Source organism: Pteropus medius, unplaced genomic scaffold (assembly GCF_902729225.1).
Source record: "Pteropus medius unplaced genomic scaffold, Ma_sr-lr_union100, whole genome shotgun sequence".
In the NCBI taxonomy this organism is placed as follows: domain Eukaryota; kingdom Metazoa; phylum Chordata; class Mammalia; order Chiroptera; family Pteropodidae; genus Pteropus; species Pteropus medius.
In genome coordinates, this window is record NW_024348530.1 from 394,312 (window position 1) to 415,670 (window position 21,359).

Below are 21,359 nucleotides of genomic sequence, written 5' to 3' on the forward strand. Positions count from 1 at the left end.
GAAACAAGAAGTGTTGGCAAGTATTTGGAGAAATTGAATGCTTGCGCATTTTTGCTGGGAATGTGAAATGGTGTAGCTGCTTTGGAAAAACATCTAGAAGTCCCTCAGAAGGTAAAATATAGATGACCAAGTGGCCAAATAATTTTACTGATAGGTATATACATAAAAGAAATGATAACATATGTCTACACAAAAATTTGTACATGACGGTTTATAGCAGCATTATTTATAATAATCAAAGAGTAGAAACAACCAAAGTGTTATTCGACTGATTAATAGATAAATGAAATATGGTATAGTCATACAATGGCATATGACTTGACAATAAAAAGGGATGAATTACGGATATAAGCTACATGTTTGAAACCTGAGAACAATATGCTAAGTGTAAGAAGCCAATCATAAAGATCACATGTTGTATGATTTCATTTATACTAAATGTCCAGTGTAGGCAAAACTATAGACACAGAAAATTGATTAGTGGTGGTTTGGACCTGGAGGTGAGAATGGAGGTGGGGGGCTGAGACATGACTGCTAATGGGTATGGAGTTTCTTATTGAATGCTAAAATGTTCTGAAATTGATTGTAGTGATGGCTATACAGCTCTGTGAATATACTTAAAACCACTGAAATGTATGATTTAAGTGGGTCAATTGTATGGTATATAAATAATATCTCGATAATTCTCTTAACAATGAAACAAATAGCTGTGTTTATCTCATAAAGTTATTGGGAAAATTTAATAAGATTATCCAAATAAATTACTTAGTATAGTGTCTAGTACCTGGTAAGCAATTAATAATTTATAGCTTTACTGTTACTATTACAACTACTAATAATAACTCTTATTAGTAGTACTAGAGCTATTAATAATACTAAATGTTGTTATGACAATAACTATTAGTAGTAGAGCTATTACTAAATAATATTAAATATTATAACAATAACTATTAGTAGTAGTAGAGCTATTGTTAAATAATAATAACTTATTTATATAGTTATTATATATATAATATAGTTGTTTATTATTATTATTTTAGAATTTTCCTATAAGACATAGCTTTTTTGAGGATATAATTTTGGGCCTATATAATGTTATCATATTCATTATACTATAATAAAAATAACACAAACCTTAGAGCAATACATGATCATTTCATTAGCTTAAGCCATGACAGTACACACAATGTATGTATAATGGTAGTAGAAAAGGATTTTGTTGATTTTTTTTGTTTTTCTATACCCTTCATACTCTGTTAGCTTCAAGTAATGCCTTGAAAACTTTCATTTAATCTTGAATTAGTGAAAATTTTGGAGAGGAAGAAGAAAGGTATCATGAGTTCACTCAGCTTTCTTGGCATGCATCATTGGTCTTGTACCATGGCAGTATTCACTTTTCCTTGTAGATATTCTAGGGTTAGTGGTTTCTTTCTGAAGGATTTACTTTTTGTGCAAGGTAACATGTACATGCTTAGCATAGGCTGCCTCAAACTACAAACCATTCTATTTCCCAGAATGTACAACATTTGCATTACTTACAACTTTAGAAAATCTGGGCCAAGCTTTTTCCCTAAGAGTTGGCTCCTGTATTAATGTTTGAGATTGAAACTTGTTTACATAATTTGTCCCAGTTTTTATAACTCAGTAATCCTTGTTTTGAGACACTTAAGAATGAAAAGACAATGTTAACAGTTTACTAAAGATTTTTCTGTAATGTTGCAAGTTGATTATGAATATCTCATGAATAACATGATTGACTTATTTTAATTCTGTTTTGACATTTTTAGCTCAATTGGTTGGTGACTGGCTTTGAATTCTTTGTTCTATGATTTTAGAAAGAGTTGACTAATTTTACTAAACTGAAGAGACTCAAGTGTATCATAAGTTTCTACTTTTAGTATTTGCCATATTGAAGCAAATGGTGGACAATTATTTCAAAAAGTTTTATCTTTAGCAATTTTTAATTATTTCAAAATAAATATAGTACTTGGATTGAAGTTACAGAGATATGCACTTATACTGAATGAAAGCAAAGTATAGAACTGTTAATTTATGAGGTCTTGTCACAAAAAAGCAAAAAACTCTCTTTCCCCATCTCTGTTTTGGAATTTATCATATTGCATTGTAATTCTGCTTACACATCTGTCTTCCCCACTAGACTGAGACCACTTTAGGACCTCATTTATTCACCCCCATATCACAATGTTCTAAGACAGTGTTTCCTATCCGCTATGAACTCAACAAATTTTTTTTTTTTAGAAAAAGTTTTTAAAAGATAGATTTGATTGAACAACTAATTTCCTAATTTGGGATTTATTTAGTTATTTATTTATTCATTTATTTTTGTATTCTAATCCTGAATATTGTATTAAATATTATATTTTGCTTTATTCTCTTATAGAACCTCTTACAGTGGTCTAATATAATTTTCAGTAGAAAGTGATATGCTGGTGAAATCAATTTCTGACAAAGATTAACACTTCTTATATACAATAAAAAATTTGATCCAGTAGCACCTAACACAGTCATAAAATATGAATTTGAATAGCCTGTAAAAATAAAATAAATTCTGAATGAGGATAGAAGTGAAATAAAGGAAATTTTTATACTGAATCAGATTCATCTAAAGATAAACAATCTGGCTTTTTGAAGCAACTGAGGTATTTAATTAGCTTGGATTATTTCACTGGTCTAAGGTTTTTTTTTTATTATTGATATGCTTTAGGACCTCAAAACTTCTTTTTGACTCTTTGACAAAAAAAGAGAAAATAAACAATGTTTATGTTTACTTTCTGCATAACACTGACTGGCTTCTTCAATGTCTTAAAAAACACCGACACCTTTTTGAATGTCTTAAAAACATCCAAGAAGAAAGTTATCATCACCATTGAGATTAGAGCACATTTCCAAATTCAACTTTAATGGAAATTAGATATCCAATCATTTCTTCCACCTTTGTTCATGGCTGTTTCAAAACTTCTGGGAGTCTGGTACAGTTTGTAAAGCATGCATTTGGGTTCTATAAAAAAAGCAGTGTACAAAGAAGGGTCTTCTGCGTGTCGATACATTTCAACTGGTGCACATGTCCTTATGATGTTTTATTACTTTGCTATTAAAGTGCAATATAAATTAATATACTGTAATATCATGTTATTTTTCTTAAAAAATATTGAAAATATATTTCTTTCCATCTGCCAAAAAAAGAATTAGCCCTGGTAGAGTAAAGGTTTATTTATTTTATTAAAAGCTAAATTTATCTTCAGAGAGAGAAAAGAAATGGAAGATCACAGGACCAAATTAGATTTTTGTGTGTGTTTTGTAACTCGCTTTTGTATTTATACTTCATACATTACCACAGGCAGCTATGGCTGAATAGGCTTGCATTGTGAGAGCAATAGTTTTCAGATTATTTGTTAAGAACATGTTTGTTATCTCAAAATATATGATTATTTGGTTAAGATTAATCTTTTTTCAGCATTACAAAGTGAACACAATTTAGCAACAACCAAACTGTCATTACTATGTCAGCAAAAAGTATGTAAATTTCTAGAACCTTGTGGATGACTAATGGATTACACTATAAGAAAGTCAAGATGTTTATTTTCCTCTAGAGACAAAATATCTGTACCAATGTCTACTTCATGAACTAAAAAGTAAATGGTGGTCAATTTCTACTAAAATTTTTCATTTACCGTATTGATTTTAGAAATATTCAGAACTGAGAACAAAGTGTAACCCTCAAACATATGAACAATTATTCCAGACCGTATTTTCTAAAACTACCTTGAAGCTAGTAGTTAAGTATTTCCCACAATATTTCTCATTTTGCATAAAATGCCCACATGAGATTCTTGTCCATGGGGAAAATGGAATTCGGAGAAATTCCATTTCTAGAGAAAATTAATTAATGGTTGTTCTGGTTATCTATTGTTGTTTAACAAACTACTACTAACTCTGTGACAAATGACAACTATTTTATTTCACTCATTTTTTTTGTGTGTCAGAAATTTGAGATCGCTCATGTCCGAATATCTAACAAAGTGAAGCTCACTGAAGAAGAATTTGAAAACCCTTTCAAAGGCAACACCAGTAAAATTCAATATGTGGAAAGACTGAGTCAAAAATTATACATTTTTGTGGAGGCAACCAAAATGGCATAGATGATAGAGGCTCTGTTTATACCTCTGGTGACCAAATCAAAGTTGTGATGGAAACAAGGAGCATCAGCAAGGAAAAATTGTCTGGGATCTAGATGAACAAGCCATACAACTAGGGAGAAATCCAAGAAAGCACCCTTTTACGGCAGAAGGTAGGACAGGGTGAGGACTGGGGGCTGCTCGGTCTCGAGCAGCTGAGTGAGAGGGAGCCTGCGGCAGCAGAAGCATCAGATGCCTCTTACAGGGGCTGAATCTGGGAGTGGATTTTCATGGTGCAGGACCTGCTTGCTCTGAGCACTAGTGCCGATTTGGCTGTGCTCAGGAGGCACCAGAGACTTATAGGGAGACATTGTTGGAGTGAGGGCCAGGGCAATACTCGCCTGTACAGAAGTGCCGGCGGTATCCATTATGCCCTGTGGAGCCCTCCCCCTTACCAGTGCACCGGACATAGCTGTAAAGTCATCAAACTAGATAACAGAGGTCGCTCCACCCAGAGAATTCCCTGAAACCCTGCCTCCCTCAACCCGCGGCCACACACCCAAGGAACATCCAGGTATATCCTCAGCGAGTCAGGTTTCCTTACTGAGCAGCACCTAGACTCACACTGGAGGCAGCTGGCCTCGGTTTCTGGTGTGGCCTTTTGAGGCAACTATAAGCACAGCATCTGTGGACTGCTTGCTGAATCTTAACAAGTGGCCCCAGAGGGGCAGAGGCTTGGGCTAAATTTGGCCTGCAGTTGAACCCCTCTCAGGACTGTGCCACTGGACACCTACTTCACAAATCCACACTAATAAGACCAGGAAACAGGGGCTTTGCTTAGTACTTAGAAACAGACATGGAAAATCAGCCAAAATAGGAAGACAAAGAAGCAGAAACCATATTAGAGAATACAACAGATATAATGGAGTCAAGTAATCTAACAGATGCAGAGTTCAAAACACTGGTTATAAAGATGCTCAATGATTATTATTATTTTTTTTTGGATAAATTCAGTGAGAACTTCAACAAAGAGGTTAAAAAACATGAAAATGGAAATGGAAATTATAAAAGGGAACCAGTCCGAAATGAAGAACACATTATCTGAGATAAGAAATATATTAAATGGAATAAACAAAGGAATAAACAAAGTGAATAAATAAAAGGATCAAATGCACTATCTAGAGGATGGGAAAGCCAAGGACACTCAATCAGAATGGCATGAAAAAAGAAGTCAAGATTATAAAAATAATTTAAGGAGCATAAAGGACATTTTTAAGGGTACAAATATCCATCTGATTGGCGTAACTGAAGAAAATCAAGATGTTGAACAGCTGTTTGAAGAAATAATGATGGAAAGCTTTCTTAACCTGGTGAAGGAAATGGACATAAACCTCAGGAAGCTCAGAGAATTCCAAAAATCTAGGATCCAAAGAGGCCCACAGCAAGACACATCATAATTAAAATGCCAAAGGTTAAATACAAAGAAAGAATATTAAAAGCAGCAAGAGAAAAACAGTTACTTATAAGGGAACACCCATAAGACTGGCAGCTGACTTCTGAAACTATGCAGGACAGAAGGGCTTGCCAAAAAATATTCGACAGGATCTACAACCCAGAATAATTTATCCAGAAGAGCTATCATTTAGGGGTGAAGTACAGATAAAGAGCTTCCCAGACAAAAATAAGCTAAAGAAATTTACCACCACCAAGCCAGTATTACAGAAAGTGTTGGAGGGACTTCTTTAAGAAGAAAAAGCATGTATCAAAAACAGGAATAAAGAATGGTAACAACTACATTCCCATCAATAAGTACCTCAAATGGAAAAGAATTAAGTGCTCCAACTAAAAAAGTGGATGAATGGTAAAGAAAATAAGACCTCTACATATGCTGCCTATGAGAGACTCACTTCAGATTAAAAAGACACACACAGACTAAAAGGAAGGAGATGGAAAAAGATATTGCTTTGATGGACCTAGAAGGTATTTAAGTCAGACAGAGAAAGATAAACGCTATATGATTTCACTTATATGCGGAATCTAAGGGATAAAAAGAACAAACTAATCAAAAACAGACTCACAAATATAGTAGACAATTTGGTGACGCACAGAGGGGAGGGGGTTTGAGGGACTGGGAGAATGGGATGAAGGGTTAAAGAAGTACAAATTAGTAGCTGATGGATGGTCACTGGAATGGGGAGCACGGCATAGGGAATGCAATTAGCATGAATACGTTGGCTAGGTGGAGGGTCAGGGAAGAGAGGGAGCAATTGGGGGGATCGTTTTATGAACTATAAAGATGTCTAACCAATATACTATATACTTGAAACTAATTAAAATAAATACATTAAAATAATAAATTTTGAGATTTGTTTCTGAACTACATGACATAAGCCAAGGCAGTTGTTGCTGTAGGAACCACTTCCAAGATGGCCTCTTCACTTACATATCTGGTGCTTTGGCGCTCATTGGCTTCTCATTCTCCACATGGTTTTTCATCCTCTAGGGCCTCTCCAAGTAGCTTGAGCTTCTCACAGCATGGTAGTTTCAGAGCAGACAAAGATACCCGAACAGAAGTTGCAAGGTTTCTTTTGGCCTAGCCTCCAAAATCCCAGAATATCACTTATGTCATACTCTATTGGTCAAACATGTACCTAAGGCTATCCAAGTTTCAAGGAGAGAGGAATGAGAAATTATGTTTAAATGGTAGGAGTGGCAAAAAAAAAAAATCTGTAGGCAACTTTAAATCTACCACAATGTTGTCTCAGTTTTTAAGTATTGGGATTTGGAAAAACTGAACTGTGACATGTGCTTCACCACTTGGATTGTATTGTTGTGTTTTTGGGTAGTACTAGTTTTAGTTCTTGTTAGAGTATGTCTAAATCTGAATGTGCTTAATAAGTTTGAAAAAATAAGGAAAATAATTTCCAGAAGATTTCATAATCTTACTGAATTCTGAAAGCTTTCCACATATAGACAGAATCCTCTAATTGCTCCAATTACCTTTTTTATCTCTTTTTTATCTTTGGCATTTCCAAACCCTCATCATTCTGACTGCAAAGCTCCCACTGACAATGAAGAACAATTTGACATTTACAGTGTTCCTAATATCACCTTACTATTGAGGCATAAGAGTAAGTTACAAAATCATTTTTAGTTGTAAATAAATCGTTTTAAATAAATTTGTGGAAAAGTTAGTCACTTAAAATCAACCAGTCAAAGATCTGGTTTAACTGATTTTGTTTTTCTTTTTGAAATGCCAAAGATCTGGTTTAACTGATTTTGTTTTTCTTTCTCTGAATGACATGGTTGCTTTAGCATCTTAAGGAAACAGCCATTCTGGGATGAAAAATGGGCAGGTCTCCACTTTTCTGTCAATAAAGTTGTTTCCAAGTGGTGTTACAAATTAAAAACTGATAAAGTTAAGCCTTGCATCTAATGTACATTGGAAGCAAATTACTTTAGTAGGTGGTGTTGGTAGTGGGTTATTTTGGCATATATACCTATGTTGAAATACACATTCATATGAAGCACATCTTAGAGACGTCCTGAATAGCACATACATGTGTTACAGCTAGTGCATCTGAATTAAATGTACTCCCTACAAGGGTCTGTCTCCTTGCTTTAGAGAATTACTGCTCAGACTTTTTTGTTGGTTTGCCTAATGGCAGAGGAGAATGAAGAAGTAATTACACAGAGGCATGAACACAAAGTTTACTCATATTTTATTCGAAATAGTGTGAATTTTGATTTCTACTCCTTAATATATGTTTTCATATAAAAGCAACTTGTGCACTTGAATCTCCATGAAAACAAATGGTACAAGATCATTTTATAGCTTCATGTAACCCCTGGAAAACCAGAGTATCCTTGAGGTATTTTTATCCCAGAGTGGATTGAAAGATGTAAATAAAATTACTGAGGGCATGTGCCAACACATCTAGGTTTGCTTTTAACAAAATGTAATGAGTGCAAAATAATACAAGTGGTAAGGGGAGAGCCATAGTCTAATACTTCAACATTGTCTACAGAATATTCGCCATTCCCACAGCCCACTCTTGACAACATGTTTATTATTTTTTCTTCTTTTTGTTTTAAAATATTTAACTTTGGTACTCACACTGCTAGGCTGCATTAACTACAATGTAATATATTACATTTTAGAAAAAATAAACAAGCTCTTAGGAATGTAATTTTCTCTCACCTGTTTTCAGATAGCAATAAGCCTCTAATAATTCAAGAGAATTGGAAAGATCAAAAGTTGAGCCCCAAACCTCCAAAATGAGTGAAATACTGGGGCCGACTCATCTGTTCTGGTTATATAATTAGTAAGTACCACCACGGTCACATATTTGAGTAAATCACATGCCCAAAATAAATCTAATACATTTCCAGCTTTATTTACTCAGTTCTCTTACTGAGAATTGAAGACTTTCTTAGAATTGAAGAGAATGAAACCCGATAGATGAAAGCTCACTCATATTTAAGTACATGACTTAAAGGCCATGATTTGAAAGATATATTGGCAGGCCTCTGAGTTTCAATCTTATAGTTCTTGAAATCTAAGGATTAGTGGTAGGGGACACAAAAAGAAGGCTCAATACCTTGTGTATTTGAGACTATAAAAAGATGATAGTACTCACAAATCAACTTTTTACTTTTCCCAATACCATATGATTCATAAATATTCAGGATCTCACCATAAAAACAACTTTTAAATAGCCATGGATTGTATCATTGGAAATAATATTATCAAACCAGTTTAAAGGCTTACTGAGGAGCTCTTTATTTTTAAAAAAGTGTTTGTTCTCCAAGAGTTCATGCTCCCTAAATTAAAAAAAAAAATGGCTGACAAACATGAAGTTTTCTGTACCAGTCATCAATGCATGACATTCACGAATCTATCAATCACAAAATTAAAAACCTCTGTCCTACGGCACACTTAATACCCAGTGTAACCAATTAGCATCACTATTCTTTGATGCAATACAAACTCATTTCCTTAAACTGCTATTGCACTGGACTCCAGGGTTATAAATGAGTAGACGCAAATTGATTCACATGTAATAACAGTAGCAATAAACTTTTCTTGGTTCATGCAATTTTCCTCATCTGTTAACAGAGCAAATTTAGGATATATTATTCCCAGAAGGGGACTTACCCAGCTGGACATCTATAACACTTGGCTGATTCTCCATGGGGAACAATGGCTTGGGAGGCTTGTCTGTGAGTAAAGCTAGAAGAGAAAATGAAAGAAGGTAATGGAAAAATTGAAATAAATTACAGGTTAAGAAAGATTTTATCATGGGTGATATTTAATGCTTGTAGACTTGATAGAGTGTAAACATTTATTAGACAGTATTCCTACTTGAGTTGTTACTCTATCCATACAATATCTATTTCCCAAGCATATTTAGAGCATCATTGATCACAGTAAATAGGTCATTTCGACAGCTACACTTTCCAACAAAATCAAACATGTAGACTATGTTGAGTGGTTTTTATAAGCTTGTTAATGTAAAGAAATATAGATTTTTAAAAGTACAATCAGATAAATATTAAATCTCCATACCTCTATATATTCTTAGTGAACCCTAATGGACATTTCAGGTGGATTGAAATTTTTATGCCTCTGAATCATCCCTTACTCTCTACCTCATCATACAAAACAATATAATAAAGCACTTGTACTTTCATTAGGATAATTGATCAAAAATGCTGATAGAGCATCCTTTGTCCACCAAATCCTATGCTAAGTGCTAAGGGAGGAGGAAGTAAATATAAGCTCTAGGACTATGAACACAGAATGAGCACATTAAAATAAAGATGTTTACCTAGATTTATCATGATTATCACTTCATAAGTGATATCAATGTCTAATAACTATGTTGTACACATAAAATTAATATTGTATGTCAACTGTCATTGAAAAATAAAAAAACAAATTTATAAAGAGGTAATAGAACAAAGACTACAACGCAATGAAAAATTGTATCATTTGAGCTGTAAGTCTGTATGTGGTAAAGGAATGGCAAAAAGAAAGGTCAGTATTGGTTGGCAGGATTGAGGAAAGTTTTATGGAGAAAAATGGGTCTCCTCATAGACCTTAAGGAATGGAGAAGATTTGGAAAGGCAGAGAATAAAGAAGAATAAATGAAAGAAAGGTTATCAACACAAATGAGGAACAGAGGTAGAACTTAGCAAGCATAGTGTGGCTAGAGGAAAATGATCTGGCTATAAGGAGTTTGGTGGGGTAGGGTACAGGGCAAATTGCTCATGATGTGGAGTAACTGGAAATGAAACTAGATAGATAAGATAGAGTTCAGTTCTGAAGGATCCTGAGAAATCCGCAGGGGAATTTGGACATGATATAGTAAACTAGAAGGACATTCTAGATTCTTGGAACAACAACAACAGAAAACTCAAGAGAAGTGCTATCTAAAGATGATTGGCTTGATGTACAGGATAGGCTGGGGAAAGCAAAACCAGCTAAGAGGATGCTGTAACAACGCTACAGCGGGGGGGATAAGGAGTCAAAGTTATGGAGCGTGGGAAAAAAAAAAGGAGAGGCACTTGGAAGAAAGAAATTTGAGAGGACTTGTCACGAAGATATAAAATGCTTTATGGCAAACCTTATATCAAGCTATTATTTATAACCTGAATTCTGTTTAATTGTTCCCAGATTTATGTCTTGCTTCAACTATCCGACTGAACTCATACTTATTAAAGGGAAATGTTTTATATGTCTTTGTAATTCACAGGAGACAGAATAGAGCTGGGCATATAAGAGAATCATTAAACCACCTTTAATTCACTGGCTTAAGAATTCCCTGCTGACATGAGAAAAGTTCATCTCATATTTGCAAGGAAGTTTAGAAGAGAAAGAGAAAGAAAGCTGACCACGTGTCAGGAAAAGTTAGGAAAATATATAAATTGGGTGAGATTTCCAAAATAGTTGTTGATGCACCAGAAATTCTTATTAAAGAAATTTACATAACATTAACTTCATCTTCCTGATATCCAAATTGATTGAAATGGGAAAATTTTAGTGAAATACTCTGTTTTCCAACAAATCTTTATTGATGGCCTACAATGCATCTTGTCCTTATGGAAACAAACAATATAGTTTTCTAACTAAGCTAATTTTGGCATAATAGACAAATATACAAATATATTATCTATAGTTTTCATTTTGTAAACATTTCAGTTACTCTTAATGATCTGATATTTAAATATTATTTGAAACATAAGGGATATACTTGAAACAAAATTTAAATATTTGTATTGAAAATCCTGTTTGTTAATATAGCAAAATACTGGAAACAACCAAATATTCACCAGTTGGAGACTGGTTAAATAATATTATGGTACTTTCATAAAATGACATATTATTATGCAACTACTTGAAAGAATTAGGTAAATCTATACATCGATTATGAAAATATCTCCAAGATATACTCTTCAATGAAAAAGCAAGGTTCTAAACAGGGTGTACAATATACCATCCTTTGAATAAAATACATAAATATATAGCTTATATATTTATATACTTTATATATTATATATGTGTGTGCATGTGTGTGCATGTGTATGCATATATAAATTTATTTGTGTAAGTATGGAATATTTCTGAATGAATACATATGAAACTAGTAACAGTGATTTCCTCTGAGGAGAGGAACTAGGTGTATTTAAAACATAAATAAAATGAAAAGTAAATTAAATTCAGCTGTCTACATTTTATTTATAAAAAGTTTCAGTTTCTTTGTAGAATTATTGTCAATTTGCCTCACACATCCATATTATAGACACTTAGCTTGATAAAAAGCTATTCTTAGTTTTATTTTCAAATGTGCCTTGCCTCCGAATCAATTAATTAAAATGGATAGGTGGGAAGCAATTATAAGTAATGTATTTCATGTTCAGCAATGAATATTTTGTCCTACTTTCATCAGGATATGAATTGGGAGTCATTCTTGTTCCCTATTCTTACCTCTTGTCATGGATTATGGATATATTTACCCTGATTTTATTATTGTTAAATGTCAATTACTGAAATGACATTTATTAATATTAATGATAATTTAAGTTCCTTACATGTATAGGTGGATCATAATTTTCAAAGTGCTTTCAAATACATAAACTCACGTGATATACACAATGACCTTGGGAGGTAAGGAATATAGTTACAATTATGGCCAATATAGAGATGAAATTAAATAAAGCTTCCATTGTCTTATTCGATGCCCCCTGTGACAAAATGCCCCCATTAGCAGAATGGATAGGAAAACAGATATAAGTTGGAAGTAGGAGACAGGTGAAAACGCTCAGTACTGAATCAATGTTTTTAGCCTCTTTGACTATACACTAAGCTAAGGTTCCTAGGCCAATGAGAATGGCTTTGTGTCTGCAACATGATTCCTTATAGGACATTCCACACATGTATTTTTTTTTTCTAAACCCATGAATGAAAGAAGATCAACTTGGACTTACCCTAACACATCCCAGTGGGATATATAGGAGTGGAGCCTCATTAAATTCCCATATCATTTCTAGGCCTAGGAATTGCCAAGAGGTTCAAAACGTTTGTGATAATAAAGCAGCAACTGCAGTTGTCCACTTGGATCCTGACCACCATCCCAGAGACAAATTTATCAGTGTCCAGCATAACCATAGCATTTGCAGATTAGCTAAGGCACAAACTACCATGGGAAGGCAAGCTTCTTTCTTTCTTTTCTTTTAAGATCTGATCCAAATTACTGTTTGGAAAATGAAGGGGAGGACTGTCAATATCAGGTCCTCTGAACAACAGAGTAGAGATTGACAATTATATTAGAAAACTTATCCTAGACCTCTAGAGGGACTAATTGGGGTCTGAGCTAGTCTTTGAATTTGCTGCTCAAGCTTCATGTTTTGATTGAAAGAATGGGAGCAAGGGATGCACTTTCACACTATGTTTCGCTCCACAATTCCTCCCCTGCATTTTCCTCTGTAGCTGTTTATGTTTAATTATACTTAAATATCATTGCTCTACTGAGTATAACATGACACTAGTCTTAATGTTCTAGTGAAGCGATTACTGTTACTGCCTGCTTTTTCCTAAAGCTAGGTTTTATGGGTTTGACACTAACTTTCCTGAAGAGAATATCCAAATAAACTTTTTTTTTTCTATTGCCGACAAAGATTGTATCTCCCTGTACAACCAGAACAATTGGTCTGACTGAAATTATTGGTCAATTTCCATGAACTTAGTATAATAAATCAGTAGAATTAGTTGTCTGATTGAATAAAATCAGTTTATTTAACTATATTGCCTAAGTATTACAAACTGTTATTACAAGTTTCATTATTTTGTTGTTGTTGTTGATTTGTCTGTTTAATTCGACTTGCCAGAGAGCCAAGTGGGAGGGAGTAGAAAGACAGCTTGATGCAAAGTATATGAACCCATATGCTTAGGATCATAAAGCAAACCATCAATTTCTGTGAATGAAACCATTATGGAATGTGTATGTTAAAGTCAATGAAATGGAAACCTCCAATCCATTCAACACAAAAACATTGAAATCACATTTCAAAATCACTATTTTCATCACAACATTTAACCATTCAAAAGCTACCAATGTCTCCTACATTTACAACAGGATTAAATCTGAATCTGTCAGCTGGAAACACAAAGGCAGCCACAATATAACCTTAAAAAAAACCCTTCCTTCCTCTTTAGCCACTCTTCTTCTACTTTATCAATGCTATAGCCAAGCTACTTCCCTAATTTGCCCCATAACACATTGCATTAATTTCTAATTCTGCATCTTGACTTAAACACCCTCCCTAAGCTTGGAAACAAATAATAATAGTTACTATAGTTAGCATTTATTTAATATCTGCTGTGTGCTAGGCACTGTTATAAGTCATTTTACATTACCTTTTATAGATAACTTTCCCAAAGTCAAGCAACTTTTGACTAGTAAATCTGAGATCTGAACTTAGTTCTATCTGATTTCACCATGCCTGCAATGCCTAAGACACACCCTTCCTTTTCACCATTTCAGGTCCTATCTATTGTCCAAAAGCCAGGTTAAATGATACATCCTCCAGAAATCCTTCCCTAATAAAAGCCTAAGCTAATCTTTCCTCTCTTCGAAATCCTAAAACATTTACTACTTCCATGGACAACTCATTTGGTTCATAGCATACATTGCTTTAAATACAAATTAAGTTTCACCTTATATGGGTATGTCTATTCTCCCTGAATAGATTTATAAGCTCCAGGAAGACAAGGGTCATGCCTCATATAAACCAATAACTGAGATCGTGTCTGACACTGTGGAACAAATGACAATCTCCAAATCAACTTTACCATGGTAGTCTTTCTTTAAAAACAGGTGATTCCCATGTAGTTCTTAGGTTATAATGAACAGAAAGAAACTCTTGCTAATTTAAGCAAAAAGGGAATGTATCAGAAGAATAGTTCAAGGATGGACAGGATGTCTGGGGAACTAAGTTTAGAGACAGAAAAGAAACCAGGCCAGGTCTAGATGTACAGGCAAAAGGGACTACACAATAATTTCATCTTGATCCCATTCAATTCTATTGGATTGAATTAATTATAACTGGTTTTGCATTTTTAACTGTTTTTCTCTCTGTCTTCTTCTTTGTCCTTGTGTCACTTTGATTGAGATTCACAATCCCAAGAAAGAGAGGCTGAATGGACAAGTTTTGAACTCCAGCCTAGCTAAGGCTGCGTGCACACCCTGAGGAAAAAGAAGGATGCCCTAAAGCAGGATTTCTCAACCTCAGTACTATTAACTTTCAGTGGCAGACATTTCTCTGTTGTAGGCGACTGTCCTGTGCAATGTAGGATGTTCAGCAGCATCCCTGTCCTTTACTCACTAAATGCCAGTAGTTCTCTCCCCCAATTGTGACAACCAAAATTTTCTCCAGACATTGGCAAATGTTCCCTGGTGAGCAAAATCGGCCCTGGTTGAGAACCACTGTCCTGCAAGGAATTTAGGCTGCCTGATGTTATAAGGGAATTGAAGATCTTTGGGAAGAAGACTTGGGAATAGTCTTAATGTGGGAAAATAAAATGGAGGTCCTTACTAAAAAAAAAAAAATAGATCAAGAGAGAGACAGGGGATTTTGTTAATATCCTTTAAGGTTCCCAGTAACTATAAAGAGAGATTAGCCAAGTTTAGCCAAAATAGTTGACTAGTTTCAAGATTTCATAAACTGAACACAGAATGAATCCAGAAATTACTGAGCTCTGGAGACATCATAAGCAGTATTATTTTTTGGAAATAAATATCTTTCTGAATTAACTAATAGAATTTAGAATTCTGAATAATGATGCACATATTTTACTGTTCACTTAGTGAATCTGAAGTCCCATATATTATAAATCTTTCATTTCTAAGATTACTAGTTTGAGAGTCCCTTAATTTAGATAATCATCTTGGAAAAATACAAAATAAACATAATTATTTAACATCATTTTTAATCCTGTAAACCTATGAACCGAAACGGGACCACTCTTGAATATGTGTTTCATTTATTATAAGCTTCATCATTTTGCACACTTTACTTCAATAAAGTTTCTTCTCTAGCAGCTTTTAGGCACCCAGGTTTGTTTCTCTCTAATCAAAACATACTACAAAGAAGTTTCTATGATTTAAAGGTTATTATGAACTTAAGACATCTGTACCTTCTCTTCTAAGTCTGGTTGCTTTCGAGAGTTTCTCTAAATGTGGAATGATAAGCTTTACTCCTTAGAAGAGGGTTAAGTAGCAGGCACACATTAGGCCCAAGACCCTTCCTTAAACTCTTGTTTTCACATTGGTGTTAGCCAACAAACAGGGTGGCCTTCAACAGAAGTTGGTGAAAACAAGGCTATTTTCTTCAGGATTCCAACCAGTATTATTATGAGCGATTCCTCTACTTCTTAGCAACATCTTAGAAATGATAGTCCGGGCATATTTTAAATTAAAAAAAAAAACACATCAATTCATTAAAAGTCAAGCCTTGTTGTCACTTCAGCCTGTTATTACCGCCATCAAGTAAATGTTATAGAAATTAATCTCTTATTAATATTTTTCCACCAAAATTCTAATATTGTCTGCCTTATTTAAAATAGGAAGTGGCAGGGGGCCTGGGCAGAATGGCGTAGATAATAGAAGCTTCTTTATTTATCCCTTCTTGTGACCACATTAAAATTGATGGAAACATGGAACAAACAGCAAGCAGAGCCACCTGGGGATCTAGATGAATAAAAGCCCCACAACGAGGGAGAGAAATAAGAAATCACCCTGCAATGGTTGGAGGTAGGAGGTGGGGAAGATGTGAGGCTGCCTGGTCCCAAGAGGCTGAGTGAGACAGAGGCTACAGCAGCTTCAGCTGACAGCTACAGATGCCTCTTAAAGGGGCTGTGTCCACGACCGGACTTTCATGGTGATGGACCTGCTCGCTCTGAGCATTGGTGCTGGGTTGGCTGCTGGGAGTGGGGGGCACCAGGTACTTACAGGGGGACACTGAGTTTTTGGAATGAGGGCTGAAGATGAGGCTTTCTCCCAGGCAGAAGTGATAACAGTATCCACTGTTCCTCTGTTGAGCCCTACCCACTTCCAACATGTGGACACAACACCGCCATAGCTGAGACATCATCAAATTGGATAACAGAGGATTCCCTGAAATTCCATCTCCCCCAACTTGTGGACCTACCCAAGCCACATTCAGTTATGCCCTCAGCGAGTCCTGTGACAGTTGCTGAGCAGTGCCAAAACTCACACTGGTGTCAGATGACCTTGGTTTCAGGCGTGGCTTCTTGAGGCAACTATAAGTACAGTATCTGTGGCTTGGGTGTGGCTACACTTGGCCTGCAGCTGAACTCCTCTCAGGACCATGCTGCTGAATACCTATTTCACAAAGCCACACTAATAAGATGTTTGATTAGTACATAGAAACAGACACAGAAAGGTAGTCAAAATGGGAAGACAAAGAAGCAGGAACCATATGAAAGAACACAACATAGATCAAGGAAAAATGGAGTCAAGCAATCTCTCAGACGCAGAGTTCAAAACACTGGTTATAAAGATGATCAATGAAATTAAAGGAAGTATAGATGAACTCAGAGAAAACTTTAACAAAGAGATAAAAAACATAAAAATGGAAATTGAAATTATAAAAGGTAACCAGTCAGAAATGAAGAATACATTATTTGAGATGGAGAGTATATTAGAAGGAAACAACAGAGTGGAGGAAGAAGAGGATCGAAACACCTACATAGAAGATGGAGAAGCTAAGGACATCCAATCAGAATGGCAAGAAAAAAGTAACCAAGAATATAATTTAGGGAGCTTATTGAAAAAAAAATTAAGGGTAACAATATCCCTATGACATGGATATGAGGGAGAACAAGAAGTTGAATATATATTTGAAGAAATAATGATAGAACACTTCCCTTACCTGGTGAAGGAAATAGACATACAACCCCAGGAAGCTCAGAAAGTCCCCTAAAATATGAACCCAAAGAGGCCCACATCAAGACACATCATAATTAAAATGCCAAAGGTTAAAGACAAAGAGAGAATCTTAAATGCAGCAAGAGAAAACAACTAGTTACCTACAAGGGAGTTTCCATAAGACTGGCAGTGGATTTCTCAAAAGAAACTTTGCAGGACAGAAGGGCTTGCCACAACATATTCAAAGTGTTGAAAACTCAGGATCTACAATCAAGAATTCTTTGTCCGGCAAAGCTATGATTTAGAATTGAAGGACAGATAAAGAACTCTCCAGAAAAAAATGAGCTAAAGGAATTCATCAACACCAAGCCAATGTTACAAGAATTGTTGAAGGGATTTCTTTTTTTTCCCCTCTTTAATTTCTCCCTCCCCCACTTCCACCCCTGGCCCGTGGATGTTGCCATTTCCCCTTAAGAGCTTGATCTCTGAAGGGCTGGATCTCTGAAGGTGGGGTGTCCCCTCCCACACACTTGTGGCATGCACTTGGGGCCTGGTGTACCTGGGTTATGGTCCATGGTTCCACCTGGGCGCAAACCCAGGACCTTCTGCATGCAAAGCAGATGTGCAAACCACTACACTCTGGAGCCACCCCCGGGAGAGACTTCTTTAAGAAGTAAAAAACATGTATCAAAAAGAGGAAGAAAGATGGTGACAACTACATATTTAACAAGTACTTCAAATGAAAAAGAATTAAGTGATCCAACCAAAAGATAGAGTGGCTGAATGGATAAGAAAACAAGACCCCTAGATAAGCTGCTTACAAGAGACTCACTTCAGATTTAAAGACATACACAGACTAAAAAGAAGGAAATGGAAAAAGATATTGCCTTGATGGACCTAGACGGTATTGCGCTGAATATAGTAAGTCAGATAGAGAAAGACAAATACCACATGATTTCAGGTACATGTGGAATCTAAAGAACAAAATAAACAATAACAACAAAAATGGAAACAAATTCATAGATACAGAGAATATTTGAGGACTACTAAATGGGAGTGGGGATTGCGGGAACAGCGAAAAGGGCAAAAGGATTAAGAAGCCTAAATACATAGATATAAAACTGTCATGGAGATATAAAGTGTAGCATAAGGAAAATAATCAACAATGCTGTAAAAAAATATGTAAAGGGGAAGAGGGGTACTTGATTTAGTGGGGTGACCACATCATGAGTTATATAGATCTCTAATCAGTATGTTATAAAACTAAAACTAATATATTATTGTATGCCAACTATAATTGAAAAAAATACTCATTGAATTTTACAATGTAAATATGAGCAACTAATTGTCTATATTATACTTCAATAAATCTGGAGGAAAAATAGTGGAAAAAAAAACAGGAAGCGGCAGACTTCCTGTTTTTTGCTTATTAACTCCATCCAAAGTTAATATGTATTCTCTAGGTGTTCCGGCTATAATAGAAAGGCTGTGATGGGTTCAGGAAAAAATAAAACTGGTGATTCCCAGAGTTATTTTGAGATTTGTTTTGAAACTATTGGTGGCTCAACCTTCAAACATTTTGATATGCATTTCCTATACATCCCTACCCACATTAGGAATAATTTCCTTTAGTAAGTCACTATTAACTGATAGTGATGGCTCATATTCCTCAGATGTGTATTTGGAAGGTAAAAGTATTGAGAACCACAGAGTCAAACAGATAGGAAGTTATATTGCTAGGATTAAATGTTTTTAAAATGAACACATTCTAGTTGCATTAAAAATACTCCCATCATCATTTAAAGCCATTGCAAATATTTGCCTTTATTTAGCATAGAACTTAAACTCAGGAATTTTCTTTCAATGAATAAGTGATCCTTTAACAGGTAGATGCTAAGTTACCAGGGAAGTGCTGGGTAATCTACCTAGCCATTGCCCTTGGCTCAGAGTCCCCATAGCAAGTACTCTGGGTATCTCGCTCAAAGTGTCTTGCCTTGTAATTCAGTGGATGTGCCTTGCAAGCAATGAATTGTCTGGGCTGCTTTAAAGTTGCCCTAAGGTGCCCTTTCCTCTAGATTCGAAATTTATTTCCACTAATATTTGAATTTTGAGCAATGCAAGAGCTTTAGGAAAGCTTGACCATAAAGGCAGGACAATTTCTTCTCAATACCATTTGACACGGGGCCCTTCTAAGGAGAGAAACATGTTTATTCAGCACAAATCTACCCAGACATAAAACAACTTTTTCGAACTTGAAAAGAAAACTACCTTGGGGAAAATGAAAACTTAAACTGAGTTGTGATGATAAATTTTTTTCTCTTCACAGAGCATGCTTTTTCTTCACTTTGTCTTTTTCCCTTCAAGTAAGATTTTGCTTTCTGTCTCTAAAATAGTACTCCCTGGACCCTTACCTTGTTTATGTCTAATGCATTCCAAATGTGATTACTATCAGAGAAATTATACAAGATAGTATATTTCTGGGTTCCATATAGAACTTGGGATGCAGTAAGCACTAAAATAAATACAAGAGTTTAAAAATAAAAGATAGAGCAATTTAAAATTTTTCCAGCTTTCTGAGATATAATTGACATATAACATTGTGTAAATTTATGGTGTGCAACGTATCGATTTGATATATTTATGTATTGCAATATGATCACCACCATAGTGTTAATTAACATCTCCATCAGGTCACATAATTACCATTCCTTTTTTTTTTTGTAGAACATTTAAGGTCTTACTCTCTAAGCAGCTTTCAAGAACATACAGTATTGTTAACCACAATCATGATGCTGTGTATTATTAGATCCACAGAACCTATTCATCTTCAAACTGGAAGTTTGTACCCTTTGACCAATATTTTCCCATTTCCCCTACACCCCAAACTCTGGCAACCACCATGCAACTCTCTGTTTCCATAAGTTCAACTTACTCTAGATTCCAAAAATAAGTGATATCATGAAGTATTTATTTCTGCCTGACTTATTTCACTTAGCATAATGCCCTCAAAGTCCACCCATGTTGTCACAAATGGAAGGAATTTTTTCTCTGTCATGGTTGAAATATATATATATATATATATATATATATATATATATATATATATATATATATTTATACCACATCTTCATGACATGAATCAATTTTTAACTTGAATCAAGATCCTTTTTTGGTTCTGTGGTTACTGATCTCTCAAATTGTAGAAATTTGGCACAGATAATGATGCCTAAGAATATATGAAGATATTCAAGGATATATAATTTTAGAGCTAGACAATTTCTTATTTGTCTAACTCATCTGGCTATTTTGACAAATGAAGCAACTGAAAGACAGAAAAGATAGAGATTGGCTGAACACTATATTGCAAATTAGTGATAAAGAAGACCAAAACCAACGTTTCCTGAATTAAAGTTCAATATTCTTGCTGCTGCACTATGGCTAACATTGCTTAAACACGCATTCCATGCCAAGCTCTTTACATTCATTCTCTCATTAAATCCCCACAACAATGTACAAAGTAGGTCTTAATATTATCAACATTTGACAGATGAAAATATTGAGACTCAATGAGATTAAGAAACTTGCCTAAAGTGATATTGCTGATAAATACGTTATGGGTCCAGGATTCAACTTAAGTCTATTTGACTTTTGAATTTGAGCTCATGAGGGCTACAGTGTACAACTACTGTACACTGTAGCCCTCTTTCTTGTTTTCTGATTTTAGACTGTTTCTTTTTTATTCAACATATATCCTATTTCCATATGTGTGTGT

General features: G+C 34.9%; 1 protein-coding gene across 1 annotated transcript in view; it reads right to left on the reverse strand.

Moving 5' to 3' along the window:
- Nucleotides 1-21,359, reverse strand: part of IL1RAPL2 (interleukin 1 receptor accessory protein like 2) — a 615,492-nt gene that overhangs the window by 314,064 nt on the left and 280,069 nt on the right. Inside the window, exon 5 of the mRNA XM_039879805.1 lies at nt 9,295-9,369. Within this exon, the coding sequence (XP_039735739.1) occupies nt 9,295-9,369 (75 nt within the window). The remainder of the gene's footprint in view (nt 1-9,294; nt 9,370-21,359) is intronic.